The 21,893-nt window shown below is 31.8% G+C and overlaps 2 protein-coding genes across 2 annotated transcripts in view; one reads left to right on the top strand and one right to left on the bottom strand.

Annotated features, from left to right (window-relative positions):
- LOC134237453 (deleted in malignant brain tumors 1 protein-like) overlaps nucleotides 1-21,893 on the bottom strand; it is a 108,950-nt gene that overhangs the window by 51,751 nt on the left and 35,306 nt on the right. The gene's annotated exons all lie outside the window — the stretch shown is intronic.
- LOC134237472 (uncharacterized) lies at nucleotides 13,876-16,457 on the top strand. Its single transcript, XM_062719561.1, has 5 exons — nucleotides 13,876-14,063; nucleotides 14,198-14,347; nucleotides 14,433-14,610; nucleotides 14,796-14,853; nucleotides 15,640-16,457. Exons 1-5 carry the CDS (start codon nucleotides 13,893-13,895, stop codon nucleotides 15,656-15,658), a joined length of 576 nt encoding a protein of 191 aa, XP_062575545.1. The 5' UTR covers nucleotides 13,876-13,892; the 3' UTR covers nucleotides 15,659-16,457.

Below are 21,893 nucleotides of genomic sequence, written 5' to 3'. Positions count from 1 at the left end.
GAACGTCGTGAACACGAGGTGAAAACTCCTAACGCGCCGTGAAAACTCCGCGTAAGCGCAGTCAATCGCCGAGAGATCCCCGTGGGAACGCAGTAAAACGCCGTAAGATCGCCGTAGCACCGCGTCCGTCGCCGTAGGGACGCCGTGACATCTTCATATTGTGAAAATTTTACAGAAATTTGTGCAATTTTCTTGTGATTCCACGGCGAATCGTAATATTGTAATTACAGATGGTATTCCAGAATGGGTGCTAAATGTCTGAGAACAGTAAAATAAAGGTAGCATTGCAGAAACATCTGTTACTTTCTGTTTTGTGGTGCTTTCAAGCTATTTCTTATATATTTCATCAAGATCACAGCATTTTTCAATAACTAGATACTCTTGATTGATGTTTATAATTAATAAATCGTTTCCAGATTCATTTACGATGTTTTTCTAAACCAAAACTACATAAATATACTGTTTCTTTTTTATTGATTCATTTTTCAAAACACAACATAAATTTTAAAAATTAATATGATGCAACATTTTCTTTCTATATTTAATGATTGAACAGTGTCACTTTATGACAAAATGTATCAAAAGTTGAATAAAACTATTACATGTAAAACGTCATCGAATTCACAAAATAGGTTTTTAAACAAATCAGCATTCTTTTCTTCTTTGAAATTATTTCTTTTCATAATTGGTCATTTTTCACAGATAAAGTTTGACTTATACGAACAAGGAACATCGATCCAGTTGCGTTTAAATCTCAGCAATAAACAGTTTTCCCCCTGCTTTCCGTTTGGTTCACCTTGATTCCAGTCCGTGTAAATCATTCTACTGTTAGAATGGTGCCAGTACCACGTGTCCTCTGACCCTTCATCTGACCAATCAGTCCACCAATCGTAACCTGAGAAGTTAAACAGTTGTGCATGTATGTATATACATACATGTAGATTAATTTTATGCATACCGTATGAGCAGAATTTTTAGCGAGGATTTAATTTTAGCATTCTTAGGGAGGTTGTCATGATCGCTAAAATTTAATATCGCTTAAAATTACTTGCATTTTATTTGTAATCGCTTCTTTAGTGAGCTTTTGTTTGTAAAAAAAATCGCTAAAATTGCATCTCGCTAAAAATAAAATACCAATTTTTAAGGACTATCGCTAAATTTGCGACTCGGTAAAAGTTTCTTTAAACGGTAATTTGAAGTGTGCATACAGTGTACGCTATACAGAGATCGGTCTGTCTTTTTTGTGACGTTTTCTTCATTTATATGTACATATAACTACTAATTATTTCTTTATTTCTTGATAAAATTAATGATTGGTAATCAAACAACATTCATTATGAATTCCTTTATTAAAGAGTGCATTTCAATGTTGAAATGATAATAATTAATAAAGAAATGCAATACGCATTGATTAGTGTATTTTTCTGCAATGTAATCTAATTATCCTATCGATTATTAAAATCTTCCGGGGAATGATAATTGATGCGTTTCAGCAAATTAAATGTATTATCAAATAGTTTAGCTAGAAAAGATATTGCATATTTATACTGTAAGCTAAATGACGTGTTCGCTGAGAAATACGTAATTGTGTAAATCAATTACATATAAAAAAAAAAATAGATAATCACCTTTATCATTATGATATTTTATTCGATCAAAAATCCAATTGCTTTCTTCTTCGTTGTCTATTGTCACGAGATGAGCACCCATGGATTCACAATACATCTGAATGAAAAGTAATTAAAAACAAGAGGCCCAGGGGCCATATCGCTCACCTAAGCAAATCGGCTCGGAAAAAGCACAAATCAGATAAACGCTGAAACGTTTACTGACGGGGGGGGGGGGCTTGAATTTTAATACTACTTGAGAATGCCTTCATATTAATACAGCATATGACTTTGCTGTTCTTGATAAAAAGATTTTTTAAAAACATTTTCTTCCTATATATTACTTCATAATAATTGAATTTGATGCCCCATTATTTCCCTCCCGACCCAAGAGGCCAAGATTTGAATAAATTTAAATCTTCAACATAAGGATGCTTAAATACATGTCAATATGACTAATCATAGCTTTTCTGTTCTTGGGATTTTTTCATTTTATTTTTCTATGTAAAACATGGATTCCCCATTGTGGCCCCACCCTATCCATGGGGTTATGATTTAAACAAACTAGAATTAACACTATATCTGAGGATGATTCCATATCAATATCACTTATCTTGACTTTGAAGTACTTGAGAAGACGATTTTAAAAGATTTCCCTTTCCAGACCTATGTAAACTTTGATCAGTTATTTTGACCTTACCCTACCCCTGGGGTCATGATTTCTACACTACCTGGGGATATTTTCACACGAGTTTCATCTTTCCTCGCCCAGTGGTTCTTGAGTAGAAGATTTTAAAATATTTTTCTATATACTCCTATCTAAAAATTTGATCGGCCATTGTGACCCCACTCTACGCCCGGGGGTCATGATTTGAACAAACTTGAATCTACACTACCTGAGAATGATTTCACATGAGTTTCATCTTTCCTGGCCCAGTGGTTCATGAGAAGAAGAATTTTAAAGATTTTCCCTAAATATACTTCTGTGTAAAACTTTGATCGGCCATTGTGGCCCCACCCTACCCCTAGGGTTATGATTAAAACAAACTAGAATTTACACTACCTGAGGATGATTCCATATGAGTTTCATCCAATCTAATTAAAATTAGATGATCCGAATCTGCTATATTGCTTCTCAAACATCTAACAACATCCCATGCGGGGTCACGTCAGAACGACCTTTTAGATACAATCTAGTTAAAATTAGATGTTCCGATTCCGCTATCGCTTCTCAAACGATGTTTGAGAAGCGATAGCGGATTCGGAACATCTAATTTTAATTAGATTGAGTTTCATCTTTTTGGCCCAGTGGTTCTTGAAGAGAAGATTTTTAAAGATTTTACCAGTATACTCCTATGTAAAACTTTCATCGGCTATTGTGGCTCCACCCTACCCCCCTCCCCCACCCCCACCCCCGGGGTCAAAATTTGAACAAACTTGAATCTACACTACCTGAGGATGCTTCCGCATGAGTTTCATCTTTCTTGGTCCAGTGATTCTCAAAAAGAAGATTTTTAAAGATTTTCCCTATATACTTTGATCGGCCATTGTGACCCCACCCCCACCACCGGGGTCAAAATTTGAACAAACTTGTAACTACACTACCTGAGGATGCTTCCGCATGAGTTTCATCTTTCCTGGCCCAGTGGTTCTCGAAAAAAAATTTTTTTTAAGATTTTCCCTATATATTTCTATGTTAAAATTTGATCGGCCATTGTGACCCTACCCTAACCCCCGGGGTCATGATTTGAACAAATTTGAATCTACACTACCTTAATATGCTTCCAAATGAGTATCATCTTTCCTGGCACAGTGGTTCTTGAGAAGAAGATTTTTTAAAAATGATATTAATTTTTCACTAATTCATAATTATCTCCCCTTGGAAGCGGGCGTGGCCCTTCATTTTAACAAACTTGAATCCCCTTTACCTATGAATACTTTGTGGCAAGTTTGGTTGAAATTGGCCCAGTGGTTTCATGAGAAGAAGATGAAAATGTGAAAAAGTTTACTTCGACGACAGACAACGGACACATTTTGATCAGAAAAGCTCAATCGAGCCTTCGGCAAAGGTGAGCTAAACAGATTAATATTATTTTTAAATGGTTACATGCAAAACGAACCCATAAATTTTCAATCATTTTCAACATTTACTTTTATATTGATTTTCCATTTTTTTTTTCTTTACGAAGTGCTTTGGTCTTATATCTTGATTAATATTTAAACCAGTGTTTACAAAAATCACTAACTACTCTGGCAATTTAAAATTTGTGAAATCTTTATACTGTAAATGTAAAAATATTAGGGCTAGCTTATGTTAGCACAACTGAGATCGGTCTTAATTCTAAAATATGAATTTAATTTCATGTAATGTATTAGCTTCATATTTATAAAACAATCTTTAAATAACAGTCTAAAAAATGCAAAAAAGCTTCAGTATTGCAAACAAGTTCACATTCACTTAGCATCTAAACATCCTAAGAAAAGACTTATCTGAAAGATAAATTAACTCGTATATGTAAGAGGAGGAAAAAGGTAGGAAAAATGTAAAATATATTTTTTTTATTCATATTTATTCTAATCATAAAAATTTTTTAATTAACTTTACTCTTGACAATAACAGGTTTTATTTTATGTGGTATGCCTTTGCCGTGTTCCAGTCTTTTTAATCTGTAAAGAATCCGTAGCAATTCATCGCATATTCTTTCCAACCCGTAGGACAGCCTGTAAAATCATAAGAATCAAAAGAAAATCACCAAAATTTTGATATTATTGGCATATTTAAAACAGCAAGACAAAACTTCTTGCCAATTCTGGTGATTGTTGGTTTTGGTCATTCGTAATTAAAACAGGAGGCCCATGGGCCACATCGCTCACCTGAGCAATGTAGCTAGGGAAAAAGCTGAAATCAGTTTATTATTGAAAAATTAAAACCCAAAAGTGGTCTCAATCAATCCTTAAAAGGAAGAGGGTATGATTTGAACAAATTTGAATCTACAGTAACTAAAGATGCTTGCATATTTCTTTGACTACCTGTGGTTTTATTGCTCTTTACAGTTGAACTTACATTGTGGCCCCGCCCTACCCCCAGGGGTCATGACTTGAACAAAATTGAATCTACACTACCTGAGAATGATTCCACATGAATAGGACTAATCATGGCTTTGCTATTCTTGAAAAGAAGGTTTTTAAAGACAATTTTTCTACACGTTTCTATGTAAAACTTGGGTTCCATGTTGTGGCCCGCCATACCCCGAGGGTGCATGATTTGAACAAACTTGATTGTCAACTACCTGAGGATGCTTCCATAAAAATATGATCATTCCTGCCTTTGCTATTTCAGAGAAGAAGATTTTTAAAGAATTTTCATATACATTTCCATGTAAAACTTTGATCGGCCATTGTGGCCCCGCCCTACCACCAAGGGACATGATTTGAACAAACCTGAATCTACACTACCTGAAGATGCTTCCATATAAATATAATCATTCATGCCTTTGCTATTCTTGAGAAGAAGATTTTAAAAGAATTTCCCATTTTTCTATGTAAAACTTGATCGGCCATTGTGGCCCCTTTGGGGTCATGATTTGAACAAACTTGAATTTGCACTACCTAAGGATGCTTCCCTATAAGTTTCATCTTTCCTGGCACAGTGGTTCTTGAGAAGAAGATTTTTAAAACATAGCATCAAATTTCCCCTATTCTTAATTATCTCCCCTTGAATAAGGGCGTGGCTCTTTATTTGAACAAACTTGAATCCTCTTCACCTAAGGATACTTTCTGTCAAGTTTGGTTGAAATGGTTCTTGAGAAGAAGTGGAAAATGTGAAAAGTTATCGACGACGACGACTACGACAGACAACGGCCTACGGCTCAGGTGAGCTACATGTAAAAACACAGAAAAATGAAATGTTTGCGAGGAGAAGTGCGAAATAAAGAATGCGCAAAAATTAAATTCTCTTCAACTACAGTATTTTGACTAAAAGTTAAAGTTAAACCTTTAAGTTTAGTCTCTTTATTTCCCAATCTAATTAAAATTAGATGTTAGATCCGCTTGCACACTCTCTACACTAACATCTAACAACATCCCATAGAGGGTCACGTCAGAGGTCAAATTTGGAACAACTCTAGACTTACTCGCTTCGATAACGTCAACAAATATCCGATGATTTTGCAAACGACAATTTGATTGGTTGACCGACTTTGACCTCTGACGTGACCCTCTATGGGATGTTGTTAGATGTTAGTGTAGAGAGTGTGCGAGCGGATCTAACATCTAATTTTAATTAGATTGTTTATTTCCTGACCTTACCTTACTTAATTAATTGAAAAGCTTACCGGTAAATTGATTTTGAAAACAAAAATTAGAAAGTGATTGCAAACAACAATTTTTTAGCCTAATTTCAGTCATTGTGACAAATTTCAAATTAACTATCGTTAAACAGTTAATAAAAGGTGTTTCTAAGTGCATAATAACAAAATTTATAATAAAGAAATAGAAGATAAAATTCATGGATTTTGTTTTCTATACGTTAAAGATAGAAAGAAGTTAAGTTCTGAGGAAGAAAAAAAATCTTAATGCTAGCACTTTCTTATAACCAAGTTTATCTGTGTATAAAGGTGGGACAAGATAGATTGCATTCTCAGGGTTTCATTTATTATACTCCTTGGATACTTTTCTTCCAATTCAAAACATTAAAATCGCATCAGTTACAGTTTTTCTTGATAATTTTAGATAGTAAGTTCATAATAAGACCCCAAAGTACCTTTCTTTAAAATATAAACCTAAAGTTAATGGTATATAATGACTACTTACCAACGAACATTTCGAAGTAGGACCAAAATCTCTCCTGTGAGATTTCGGAGGATCAGACCATTTGCAAAGCTTTCAACAAAAGACATTGTTTTGATTTAATGTTGAACAGAAACGCAATGCAGTTTACAGTTTGACTGCATACAGCTGCACACATTATTTCAGTTACTACTAAAGTAGAAAATAAAGTCTCTTTTATGGTTTGAGCCTCGTCTTCGGTGTAATCAAATCGCCGTCTGTATGTAAATTCTGATTTCAAGGATAAACCACATATACATGTATTGAAAATTCCAACAATAGTTAACAAAGAAATAAGAAGTAAGTTACTGTAGTTTGTCATTCTTGGCCTGCAATGCTACATGATGTGGGTTGAAGTCCTACATCCAGCGCAAGCTATATATTCAATTTCTAGCAATAATCTCATTCTTTTATTAAAGAACTTGCTTTGAAGTTAACAAATCTAGTATTTTTGATTTAATTGTAGCAATGATTTCTTTCTTTTATTAAATTGCTTGCTTTGAAGTAAACAAATTTGATTTTTTATTAATGAAATAACTGTTAAAAACCTTATTATGTCATTCAAACGACGTCTAATTTATCATGTTGATATAAAATATATATTTTCCGATAGTTTATGACGATGAAGCTTCTTTGATTTTAACTATGATCAAACGATATTCCGCTTTAGCTATACGCTTGATTTATTTTTTCATAAATATAAATTATCAATTATTTTTACAAACAATGTTTTCTCTGTGCATTTAACTTTTTGGGGAAACAATATTCTTAATCTGTAAGAAAAGTAGAAGTGAAGACATCCATAAGACTCAATTTAAGTTTTTAATACAGTATTCTTTTTAAAGATTTCTTTTTCAGCTTTTGATCCTTATGTCAATTTATAGCTAAAGACATCTTCTTTCAAAACAAAAATATTTCAAAAGCTTAATTACAGATACATACGAGACGCTGCATTGGATAACTGCTACACTCGTTGACATTAGCTGAATTTCGATCCCATGCATATTCTAACAGCGAATGAAAGCTGTGTAAATTTCAGTCGCATATGTCATGTATGTAGTTGAAATTTATGTAACGCCTAGAAAGCCACACGTTACTGAAGGTCCAATTGAGAATTGTACTAAATGCTCGGTGTGATATGAAGTGGGTAGTATTCATCTTGAAACCATTTTTACAGTAATTAAATTTCTTACTTTTTATGTTGAATTTTGACCTTTTGAAGCAAAAGCTTATGTTCTACAATAATTTGATTATCTCTACATTTACATCCAAGGAAAGCATTTTATTGGTTTAGTAGTAACTTTGATAACATCTCAAAAAGATCAATGCGCTTTATTACAATCATTGCATAAAAATCAACGTTTAATATGTTGTGTAAAGAACTTCAGTAGGCAATAATATTTTGTAGAGTAAAAGAAGAACCTTAAAAATATTTTAGTGAAAATAAATGTCTTTATCAGGACGTGGAGAAAGAATTCTATTTTTTTTTCTTTCAGATGATCATACATTTTGAGGAATGAGTTTGAGAACCGTTAACATGCTATTGTTTGTATACAGTTAATCTTCACATAATTACTGTTGACCTTCGGTATCTCGAATACCGATATCTCGAATTTTATTTTACCACTTTTTCCTTATTTTTTTCTCGAATTTTTCTTAATAGAATCTTCGGATACTTGTTTTTTTCTGACTGCAAGTAGCGATAACCAGGTTTGATCGATATAAAAATCAAAGACAAAGAAAAATTGACATTATATTTTATTTGTATATATATTTCGATAAATCTAACTATTATTTATCAGTCATTGGTGCTAAGATTTTTTATAATTCTTATTTTTTCAGTTAGTTTCGGTAAGGAATTGGCGATTCATTCTAGCACGACAAATTAACCTGTCCTCGCCATTTCCAGTAGATATGAACATGTATGTTTTTCTTAGTGTTTAAACCCAAAAATGCATGTGTATAATATAAGTAAACTATCGTATCTAACATTAAATTAATTACCCTTGGCTAAGTTACTTACCATTGACTTGTATCTTCTTCAATGGTTAAATACATCATGGTGACTTGACAGGTCTCTCCGAAAACATGAGGTCATTTCTCTATTGCATCAGTGAAGACTTAAAAAATGCATTTTATTATACCCTTGCAAACAAGATTGGAATGGATATACAATCTTATAGTAACGCAATCATGATTGAGTGTTTTTTGAACACCTTCCTTTTCAGAATGAAAGTGACGTCATTCTCATCGGGATTGACGTTGAAAGCTACCTTGATTTATAGGTATGCACTTTGCGAGAGGATGTCCCTTGTTCTATAATTTATTCAAGTTATTTGCAAAATAATAATTTGCAAGATTCCATCAAGATCGCACCATTTTCAAATACCGTATAGATAGAATTTTTAGCGAAGATTTTTAAAATTTTGGTATTGTAAGCGAGGGTTCAGAGATCACTGAAATTTAATATCGCTAAAAATGTATTGGTTAGAAGTTGCTAGAGCTTCTTAAGTGAGCATTTCAAATTCGCTACAATTGTTTCTCGCTAAAATTTAAATATAAATTTTTAAGGTCAAATCGCTAAATTTGCGTCTCGCTAAAATTTCACTTACACGGAAACTTTATACTTTTTTTGAACATATTTTATTAATAAAATCATAAGGATGGGAAACAAGTTCTGTACAACTAACTATACGTTCCCCTTCTTTTTATTAAAACATGTCATGCAAAATTAAATAAAAGTAATACAATTGAACCAAGGAAAAAACAATAAATTACAATATAAAGTAACTACATATAGAGCATCTATGTATTGTCAATTTTAAGAACAGCAGCAAAATGCTAATTTTTTTTTAATTTGTAAATGCAAATAAATATCACCACATAATTGTAGATTTGTATCAATAGAAACCAATTCAATCATTTACAAAGGATTAAAAAGAGTACTTCTAGCATTAGAATAATTGATACATGTTTTTAAAAAAAATGGTTTACATCATTCTTCATTTTTACCACATAAACATAATCATGATAATGGACTATTTTTAATGTTCCGTTAATATAGATCATGGTATGAATGATATATGTGCATCGTTTAGCAAAAGAAAAGTATATTGGTGGATAATCAATATTGTTATCAAGTTTTTTTCGGAGTGTTGTGAATGAGATGGCTTCTCTGATCTATGATTTTAATATTAAGTTCCATTGTTTATTTAGATACGAATGAGTTTAATCTTAATAGTTCTAATTTACACCTTGGAACAATATTACCTTGTTTGTTACGCTTATTATATATGGATACATGTTTAGGATCATGAGGGACAATTATAATAATTAAAACCACTTATTGATGTACGTATATGTAAAAGTATACCCAGAGCCATTGTTTGTTTCACTTTACATTATTTTTCAGAGACAAGACTTCAACACTTAGTGCAGTTTTTATCGATTCTTTTTTTTAAAAAAATATAGAGTTATTAAAAAAATGATATGCATCAATCATTAGCCAGTGATTGAGTTTCACTTTATCACGAATTATAATAAAAGTTGAATAAAGCTACTGTATCGTCCATTCGTCGTCGTATTAAAAAATGGTCGTAAAACAATCAATCAGCATTTCAATTTCTTGTTCCTTCTGTGAAGTTACGTTTCATAATTGTTCATTTTTCACAGATAAAGTTTGACTCATACCAACAAGGAGCATCGACCCAGCTCTTGAGCTTCAATTTCAGCAAAAAACAGTTTTCTCTGTGCTCTCCGTTTGGTTCACGGAGATGTAAATGCCAGTCCGTGTAAATCATTCTACTCTTATCATGGTGCCAATACCACGTGCCCTCTGACCCTTCATCTGACCCATCATTCCACCAATCGTCACCTGAGGAGTTAAACAGTTATGCATTTCAATGTTTTCAGAATGAATACATGCATATTCATATTAAATATTAAATAGAATTAATATTAATTATACAAATTTTTAGTCCGTTATTTTACATTGACTTGACAACGGATTTTTCCATTATCCCCCGAATATGACAAGGAACACAAGGCGGGCTTGACCGGTCGGCGGGGGATGCCCACTCCTCAAGGGATCTGATTCCATCTCTGAACTTTTGGAAGTCAGTATTTGTTCTACTCTTATGTTGTATTGTTTTGAGCTTTTGAGCTTGAATATACCGTTCGTTTTCTCACAACACCGGGTATTTCATTTCAAAATTAAAGAAGAAATATTTATTGCAGTAATTTATATATTTTTGAGATATCGACTGTTTCATGGGCATTCCATCGATACCATATGTACGTATATTGATCAACAAAACATTTATTCAAGTTTCGATCACTTTAATAAAGAAAATACTGAAGAAATTATCAGTGTTATGATTTTTTGCAGTGTTATGTAATAATTAAAGTGATTGCCTACTGATTAGTATAAGTCAGCAGGAGCTTATAATTCGTCTTTCAGCAAATAATTATATTTTACAAAATAATCACCTTCATTCTTGTGATTGATGCGATCAAAAATCCAATTGTTTTCTTGTTTGCTTTCTATTGCCACGAGGTGAGCATCCATGGAATCACGAAAGCTCTGAATTGTAAGTAATTAAAAAAAATATTATTTTAAACGAATACATACAAAATGCACCCATGAATTTTAAAATTTTGTAAAAAAAAAAAAAAAAAAAAATAATAATAAATAAAAATAAATAAATAAATAATAATGAAATAATGATAATAAATAAATAATAAATACTTTTTCAATGCCTTTCTTTCCGTTACTTTTATTTCAAAGTGATTATTGTCTTAAATCGTGGTTGAAATATTAAAACAAATAAATGGCAATAATTAAAATAGACTCCCCTGGCAATTTAAAACTTGAGGAATCTGTGAAGTCATGGTACATGTACAAATATCAGTCAGAGCTCTTACTCTTAACAAGAGGCCCATGGGTCACATCGCTCACCTGAGTAACTTGGGTGATGCAGATCTTTTTTAAAGATTTGTTCTATATATATTTCTATGTAAAACTTGGATTCCCTATTGTGGCCCCGCCCTACCCCTGGGGGTCATGATTTTAATAATTTAATATCTACACTACCCAAGGATGCTTCCACATAAGTTTCAGCTCTCCTGGACTAGTGGTTCTTGAGAAGAAGATTTTTAAAGATTTGTTCTATATATTTCTATGTAAAACTTGGAGTCCTTATTCTGGCCCCGCCCTACCCCCGGGGGTCATGATTTTAACAATTTCATATCTACACTACCCAAGGATGCATCCACATAAGTTTCAGCTTTCCTGGTCCAGTGGTTCTTGAGGAGAAGAATTTTAAAGATTTGTTCTATATATTTATCTATGTAAAACTTGGATTCCCTATTGTGGCCCTGCCCTACCCCCGGGGGGTCATAATTTTAACAATTTAATATCTACACTACCCAAGGATGCTTCCATATAAGTTTCAGCTTTCCTGGCCCAGTGGTTCTTAAGAAGAAGTTTTTAAAGATTTGTTCTATATATTTCTATGTATTTCTATGTAAAACTTGGGTTTCCTATTGTGGCAACGCCCTGCCCCCAGGGCTCATGATTTTAAGAATTTAATATCTACACTACCCCAGGATGCTCCCACATAAGTTTCAGCTTTCCTGGCCCAGTGGTTCTTGAGAAGAAGAATTTTAAAGATTTGTTCTATATATTTCTTTGTAAAACTTGGATTCCCTATTGTGGCCCCGCCCTACCCCCAGGGGTCATGATTTTAACAATTTAATATTTACACTATCCCAGGATGCTTTCATATAAGTTTCAGTTTTCCTGGTCCAGTGGTTCTTGAGAAGAAGATATTTTAATGACCCAACCCTATTTTTGTATTTTCTTGATTATCTCCTCTTGGAAGGGGTCTTGGCCCTTGATTTTAACAATTTAAATTCCCCTTCACCCAAGAATGCTTTGTATCAAGTTTGGTTAAAATTGGCTGAGTGGTTCTTGAGAAGAAGTTGAAAATGTGAAAAGTTTTCAGACGGACAACGGGTGATCAGAAAAGCTCACTTGAGCTTTCAGCTCAGGTGAGCTAAAAACTATAGTACTGCACTTTCAGTTTTATGCAGTTTGTTAAAACATGTATACCTTTGCCGTGTTCCAGTCTTTTTTATCTGTAAAGAATCTGTAACAATTCATTGCATATTCTTCCCATCCTTCGGGGCAATCTATGATATCAGAAAAAAGTATGGATGTCAATAATTGATATTCGAATATTCGATAGGAGTATTCGAATATATTCGAATATTCGATAAAATAAATACATTTTGGATTATTTAAAATATATATCTTCACTCTCCTGTCAAGCAGTATAGGTTTATGCCATTATTTAAGAATCAAATTTCGTGTAGAGTTCGGAAAATGCACTACAATTTTATATATATTTTAAAATTATTGAATAGTATACATCCAAAATGTTATGACTGATTTTTGAAAATTCAAAAAATTCTTTAAAATGTTCCAGATTTATTTATCGTCTTACTAAAGTCTTCACTGATAACTCCTACAAATTTATACCAAGCAGATCAATTATCTAACGGTGAAATATTAAAAGCAATTACTTTTCGCTAATTATAATTTCCTGATAATGATTTAAATGATATTTACAAAAACAAACAGTTTACTGTAAAAATGGTTCCTTACAATAATACAAGCTGATTGTTAGTACTGAAAACTATTATCCTGCTAATTAAGTGAACAAATAAATAAATTACTCTAATAGATACACTCTTCACACCTTCAAGGTAATCCAAGAGGGATGTTTTTTTAATATTGTACAAACTTGATTCAATTTTTAATAAAACTCGCCTGGTTTTTCTCTCTTTTTAATGCTTGTATACTTAAAAACGAATATTCGAATCACAAATTTATATTCGAATATCAACTCATCGGATGAATATTCGAATATTCGAATATTTGTTGACATCCCTAGACTCAAAAAAGGGTTTACAAATAGCAATACTTCTCTATACTTGCATTTCAGGTTTCAAGTTCACAATCTGATTGTATACACAAGTACTCTGAAGTTGAGATAGACAAGATGCTTGCGGTTCTGATTGCCAATATCAGTGAGGTTTTTGGTGAACAGGTCTTTCAACAATCTATTGGAATTCCCATGGGTACGAATTGCACCCCGATATTAGCATATGAAGCAGAATTTGCCCAAAGTCTTATATGTGAAAAGAAGAAAAACACTTGATATGGCCTTCAACTTGACATTAAGATACATGTATATTATCATTTAACAACGGATATGTCCATTCTTATGTCGAGACGATTTATAGCGGTGATCTTGAAATCAAACATACCACATAGTCTGACATATGTTTCATTGGTTATTTTACTACCAAGATTTATCATAAACGTGATGACTTTAACTTTTTAATCGCCTATTTTAATACTTCCGCAGCAATGTATTTGGAACATTCTCAAAAATGTGTGACAAACTTGTGAACATTGGAAGCACCCAGAACAATGAGAGTTTTAACAGGACTGTGGCCTCCAAGAATCCAAAATCTCATTTTTACGGTGGATCGGAAAGTACAGCTTTCAGGGTAGCTTCAGCTGTAGCCCAGAGAAATGATGGAGCAGGTTTTATATCAAAGGTATGTTGTTTATTTTTATTAAGTATACAAGTAAAAATTTAAATATTTTTTGCATATATTGAGTTATATTTTCATAATTTCATACACAATGGAATTGTGTTTGTTTTCAGTATGTAGTTTTTGTTCATTTAAAGGTGTACGAGAATTTGCTTTTGTCACCCGGAGAAAACACTGCTCGGTACATAGAGAAAGAGAATAGGAAGAGAGAGTACCATAGACAGCAGAAACAGAGTATTAAGTACAAGAAAAGACGCAGAGAGCTTAAATGTACAATGACTCAACAGGTATATTTCAGTATTATTGATCAGTTCAGGATTTGTAGTCATGTCTAAGATAGGGTTTTGATATTTCTTCTTCTATTCATTAAAGGTTTCAACATCAGAAATAAAAGAAGGAGCTACATATCAGCCTGCGGTAGACCTCGAACCCTCTGATATGTTGACTGAAGAGATACCGTCACAGCTCCAGCCACCAACTAGTAGTGCTCACATTGTACAGGAGGCTAAAAATACTTTCCTCTACTTCGACTTAGAGACAACTGGTTTAGGTATTATCACCTTTATAAAATAGTCTTATTGTTCATCAGATATTAATTTTTATAATCATAAACTTTTATTTCCTTATGTGTGAGTATTACACAAAGGTATGCATTTACCATTTCACATAGTGAGCAATGTAATTCTTATAGCTTATATCAATCATTGTATAATTAAATACTTTATAATTCTTCAGGCACAGAATCCAGCATAGTGGAACTTGCTTGTGTCTACAAGGATAACATCTTTCACAGGTACGTTCTACCAGATGCACCTATTCATCCAAAGGCGACAGCAGTGACTGGTTTGCATATGGCAAGCGGAAAGTTGTTTCACAAGAAAAATCCAGTTGATGCTATTGACATTAAGAAATGTTTGTCTGAATTTCTTAACTGGTTGAAATCATTTCATAATCCATTACTTGTCTGCCATAATGGGAAATGCTTTGATTCAGTTATTCTTGTTAAAGCTTTCTTAAAACATCCAGAGTGTGGAGTTTTACAAGAAACTATTAGTGGATTTATTGATAGTTTACATGTCTTTAAAGAATTTTTGCCAGGGAGATGTACATATAGACTTGAATCCCTAGTTTCAGAAACAATGGGAGTGTCTTATGAGGCACATTCAGCAACTGAAGATGTTAAGATTCTACAGGCATTAGTGAACCATCACAAATTGACTGAAGACACTCTTTTTAAACACAGTTTTGATGTAAATTATGTACAGAATTCCATTGATTTTAAGCTGAAGTCAGATGAATGTTTGATCTCATTGCACCCTTTGCAGCATTGCATATCTGATTATATGTTGAAAAAGGTAGCACATTCTGGTTTGAACTACAATCATTTGAAGCTTGCTTTTCAGAGAGGTGGTGCAGAGGGTATAGAAAATATTTTAGGAGAAAAGGCTGCAGATGGAAAGGTCCGAGTTACTCGCACCAAATCTGTTGTTGCTAAAATTGTTGACCATTTTTGTGCCATATAAGATGTATATAATATGTTTTTTTAATTTATGTTTCAAAACCTTTCATGATTTTCCAGAGTTGTGTGCCATCCTTAAGCTTGGTAATGTATGGTATATGAATGTAAGTATTTCTTCTTTGCTCTGTGTACCGACTGGTAATTACTGTAAGTATATTCTGTGTTGTGTCATTGTTTTTACTATATGTGTGTCTGTGTCACTGTCCATGTTGTGTGCTTTATAATTCTGCTTCATCCTTCTCTCTTTTTATGTTTTTTTTGTGATGTGAGTATATTTTTTTTTATTTTTGTATGTTTTCATTTTTAATTTATTTTTCTGTTTGTTTTATTTCTTCCTTTCTTGTGCAAGCTGAAATAATTTATATTCTTATTATAGATGTTTATAGATTATTTTATTATTATTTATGAAATATTTTTTATCTTGTACATTTTCTTCACATAGTTTGATAAGTTTCTATTAAAGTTCCCATCCTTTAATTTTTCTTTTATTAAACTTCATTGCTGAGAACAATAACTTAAAGCATTCAAGCAGTAATTTCTGATTAATAATGTTTTTCTTAATGTAAATACATATTATGTACATACATTTCTGAAATTTCACCCAGTGTATTTCAACCCTTGGTAATTAAAGAAGGATAACTCTTATATTAGGATCTTTTAATCCAGAAAAAATTAAAGACATAAAATATTCTTCATTTTCAAATATTTTTTCAATTTCTTTATAACAGTTTGTTAACATATATATGCACATTGTTCTTGTAGATTTCCATGGAATATTATCCGTTTGTTTTCAAGAAATGAAGTTTTTCCAGTTTTATGTCTATTTTTTTGGCAAATAAAAAAAAATATATGACCCATATTTTGGTCTTTCTTGTTTATTATATCAACACTATATGTGTCAACTTTTATCTAAAATTTTAGACTTAAGGAAAAAAGAAGAATTTTATAAAAAATGAGTTTTGTGTTTTTCTTATAAATTAATTAAAATTATATTTTGTCATATTGAAAGGTAGGAGTATTTCAAACCCTTAAAATTTATGCAAATAAATGTGTAGGAGAAAGTTCCTCTGGTATCCCATACCACCTTAACATCTCTCAGTTGAGAGCATGCTCTACGTATGAACAATTTCTAAAACGAGGTAAATTATTGACAGATAAGTTGCTGAAACAAGAATATCAGCAGTCTCGTTTAAAGTCATCATAACGTATGTTCTATGGTGGATACAATGACCTTTAAATACAAGTTATCAACGAGTCAAATGCTGACTGACTTTTTTCAAACTTTTAGTTTTAAAGATCATTATACGTGCTTAATTGTCGACGGATTTTTCTGTTAATTCCAATTATGACTAGGAGCACACGTGGCGGATGTGACCAGTCGGCAGGGATGCTCACTTCTCCATAGCACCTTATCCCACCTCTGATGTTTTGGAGGTCCTTGTTTGCTCTGCTTCCGATTTGTAGCGTTAACAGACTTTGAGCTTGAATACTGTTTGTTATCTCCATATATTTCATTATAGCCAAGTTGTAATCTGTGTAAAGGTGGAAAGTGATTGTTTGCATTCTCCAGGTAACCTCATATCATATTCCTTGTATGTTTTGTTTCTTTTTAAAACAATTAAGCATTTAAATAATATCTTGAATTATCATGCTAATATAAGATATTGAGTTGAAGATTAGACCCAGGAAAATACCTTTCTTTGAAATATAAGCTTAAAGATAATGTTATATAAACATTACTTACCAACGAACATTTCGAAGTAAGACCAACATTTCTCATCTGAGATTTCGGAAGACCCGACCATTTGCAAAGCATACAACATGAGACATTGCTTTGATTTAATGTTGAACAGAAACGCAATGCAGTTTACAGTTTGACTGCATACAGCTGCACACATTATTTCATTTACTACTAAAGTAGAAAATAAAGTCTCTTTTATTGTTTGAGCCTCGTCTTCGGTAAAATCAAATCGCTTTCTGTATGTAAGTTCTGATTTCATGGATAAAACACATACACATGTATTCAAAATTAAGAGATAACTTTCCGTAGTTTGACATTCTGGCTTGCAATGCTACACTGTGTTGAAGCCCTTTACAAGCGCATGTACATAAATTATGTATATTCCCAATTTCTAACAATTTCTTTCTCAGATTAAATTTCTTGCTTTGAAGTTAACAAATCTGATTTCTAATTAACTTAATATATAGAATGGAATAATTTCGAAAACCCTATGAGAGATATTGTCTAGTCATCAAATATTTATCATGTAAATTAAAAAATACATGTTTTCCGATAGTTTATGACGATGAAGCGGCTTTGATTTTAACTATAATCAAAGGATTTTCTGTTTCAGCTACACGCTTGATTTATTTTTCATAGCTATCAATTATTTATATTTTCACTATAATGTTTTCTCTATGTTCGTAACTTATTGGGAAAACAATATTCTTAATCTATAAGAAAAGTAGAAGTGAAGTCATCTATAAGACTCAATTTAAGTTCTTAGTACAGTATTCTTTTTAAAGATTTCTTTTTCAGCTTTTGATCCTTAAGTCAATATATAGCTATAGACATCTTCTTTCAAAACAAAAATATTGCAAAATCTTAATTACAGATACATACGAGACGCTGTATTGGATAACTCGTTGCTACACTCGTTGACATTAGCTGAATTTCGATCCCATGCATATTCTAACAGTGAATGAAAGCTGTGTAAATTTCAGTCGCATATGTCATGTATGTAGTTTAAATTTATGTAACGCCTAGAAAGCCACACCTTACTGAAAGTCCAATTGAGAATTGTACTAAATGTTCGGTGTGATTTGAAGTGGGTAGTATTCATCTTGAAACCATTTTTACAGTAAATAAATTTCTTACTTTTTATGTTGAATTTTGACCTTTTCAAGCAAAATCTTATGTTCTACAATAATTAGATTATCTCTACATTTACATCCAAGGAAAGCATTTTAGTGGTTTAGTAGTGACTTTGATAACATGTCAAAAAGTTCAATGCGCTTTATTACAATTATGCAAAATAATCAACGTATTATATGTTGTGTAAAGAACCTCAGTAGCCAATAATATTTTGTGCAGTAAAAGAAGAACGTTAAGGTTTCGTCAAAGGTCAACATGTCCAAAAATTTATTTTTACAATAACTCCAAAACTATGTGAGGTATAAAGTTAAAACTTTTACAGCTTACAAAATTTTCATTCATTAACAGATAGAAAGTATAACTTGATGAAAAAAAATACTTGGAAAAAATATTTAAATTAAGAAAACTTCTTTTTTAAAATGCATATTTTTTTTCAGAAAATGCACCTAATTAATTCCATGCTTTTAGTGAAAACAATCACTGCAGAAACAAAATATTTCTATCAATGAAGGGCAAGTTGGACTTGGATAGCCTCTGGAAAGTTGTTTTCCTTGTTTATTTTGTCCATTCATATTAAGACTTGAAAGCGAATGTACATTGCTTATGGCGGGTTCTACAGGGTCTTGTCTTTATATGCATGCCATGTATTCAATAACAGCCTTTCAGAGACAATCCACGTCCCACTTGCCCTTCAATGATACAGTAAACATATATTACATCTGCAATGATGGTTTTCACAAAAAGGACAGAATTACTTGTAAGCAGGTGCATTTCTCTTTAATTATGCACATTTTCTAATACAATTTCTTCTCAAAAATATCTTTATAAAATATTTGTTATCAAGTGATACTTTCTATCTATTAATCAATGATATATTTATAAACTGTAAACATTTTGACTTTATACCACACATAGTTTCGGAGCTATTGTAAAAATAATTTTTTAAACATGTTGACCTTTGACGAAACCTTAACAATATTTTAGTGAAAATAAATGTCTTTATCAGGATGTGGAGAAAGATTTCTATTTTTTTCTTTCAGAGGATCATACATTTTGAGGAATGAGTTTAAAAACCATTAACATGCAATTATTTGTATGCACTTCACATAATCACTGTTGATCTTCGGTTTCTCGAATACCGGTATCTCGAATTTGATGTTAACCAATTTTCCTTATTTTTCTCAAATTTTGCTTACTATAGAATCTTCGGATACTTGTTTGGTTTTTTTTTTCGTTTTTTGACTGCAAGTAGCGATAACGAAGTTTGGTCGATATAAATATTTCGATAAATCTAATTATTATTTATCAGTCATTGGTGCTAAGAATTTTTATAATTCTTATTTTTTCACCTAGTGCTTCCAGCCTCAAAATCTCTGTTCTAATAGGAGAACAGGCCTGTGTATGATCGTGTAGACATACGTAGTACATCTACTAATTATTTCTGAAAATAATTAAATAAATAACCACCGTACTGCTACAATCGTTTTTTGTTAAATGTCAACATGATATAAAGAGAAAATAAAGATGAGGCGAGGAAAATTGCAAAAAGCAAAAAAAAAGGGGGGGTGATTGGTGATTTTGTTCAATAGCTGCTGAACATTAATTATAGATTTAATATAAATTAAAATGAGAAGGGGGTTTAAACACATATTAGGGAGGTGAGTATGTGTTTATTAAAATTTAGTTTCTAATTAAATTGAACACAAAAGGTATGGGTGTGAAATAATTTTGTGTTGCTACATTGTTTTTATTTAGCTTGAAAAATCGTTAAAAATTTCTGCTTACACCAATTAAAATTAATTTTTACATAATGTTTTAAAATTAGCAATAATACTGTACAAAGTAATAAGCATACAGGAATACTAAACTAGGCATTAAACACAATAATTCGCAAACAGATAAGTACATACATTGTTTGAATATCAACAGGTTATATGCATTTGTGTGTGCGTATATGTGAACTAAAATCAAAAATTTAATAAAGAAAATGACCAGGAATGAGTTAAGCCAAATTAAATTTAGAAATTTTGGTTTGTGCTATAGCATAATTATAATTTTAAAAGATGCTCAAAGGTCAAAAAGATGTCGGCTAAAATGCCAGTAATTTTGAGAGGGAACTTTCATTAGGTGCTAGTCCCAAAAGCAGTTTGTTCCGGTAAGGAATTGGCCATTTATTCTAGCAAGACAAACCTGTCCTCGCCATTTCCGGTAGATATGAACCTGTATGTTTCAAGTGTTTAAACCAAAAAAATGTATGTGTATAATATAAGTAAACTATCGTATCTAACATTAAATTAATTACGCTTGGCTAAGTTACTTACCTTTGACTTGCATCTTCTTCAATGGTTAAATACATTATGGCGATCGACTTGACAGGGCTGTCCGTAAACATGACGTCATTTCTCTATTGCATCAGTGAAGACTTAAAAATGCATTTTATTATCCCCTTGCAACAAAATTGGAATGGATATACAGTCTTATAGTAACGCAATCATAATTGAGTGTTTTTATTTGAACACCTTCCTTTTCAAAATGAAACTGACGTAATTCTCATCGGGATTGACGTTGAAAGCTACCTTGATTTATAGGTATGCACTTTGCGAGAGGATGTCCCTAGTTCTATAATTATTCAAGTTATTTGCAAATTAATAATTTGCAAGATTCCATCAAGATAGCACCATTTTCAGATACCGTATAGATAGAATTTTTAGCGAGGATTTAATTTTGGTACTATTAGCGAGGGTTCAGAGATCACAAAAATTAAATATCGCTAAAAATGTATTGGTTGAAAGTTGCTTGAGCTTCTTAAGTGAGCATTTCAAATTCGCTACAATTGCTTCTCGCTAAAATTAAAATATAAATTTTTAAGGTCAAATCGCTAAATTTGCGTCTCGCTAAAATTTCACTTACACGGAAACTTAATACTTGTTTTGAACATATTTTATTAATAAAATCATAAGGATGTGAAACAAGTTCTGTACAACTAACTATACGTTCCCCTTCTTTTATTAAAAAATGTCATGCAAAATTAAATAAAAGTAATACAATTGATACAAGGAAAAAACAATAAATTACAATATAAAGTAACTACATATAGAGAATCTACGTATTGTCAATTTTATGAACAGCAGCAAAATGCTATTTTTTTTTTTATTTCTAAAGGCAAGTAAATATCACCACGTAATTGTAGATTTGTATCAATAGAAACCAAATCAAGAATTAACAAAGGATTAAAAAGAGTACTTCTTGCATTAGAATAATTGATACATATTTTAAAAAAAATTGTGCACATCTTCATTTTTACCACATAAACATAATCATGATAATGGACTATTTACATTTATTATTTATTTCGTTTATATAGATCATGAATAGGTATGAATGATATATTATATGCGTATCGTTAACCAAAAGAAAAGTATGATGGTGGATAATTTTT

This window comes from Saccostrea cucullata, unplaced genomic scaffold, assembly GCF_032062105.1.
Source record: "Saccostrea cucullata isolate Sc308-1 unplaced genomic scaffold, CSIRO_AGI_Scuc_v1 ctg999, whole genome shotgun sequence".
Taxonomy (NCBI): Eukaryota; Metazoa; Mollusca; class Bivalvia; order Ostreida; family Ostreidae; genus Saccostrea; species Saccostrea cuccullata.
Note: the sequence above shows the minus strand (reverse complement) of the source record. Positions and strands in the feature narration are given on the sequence as shown.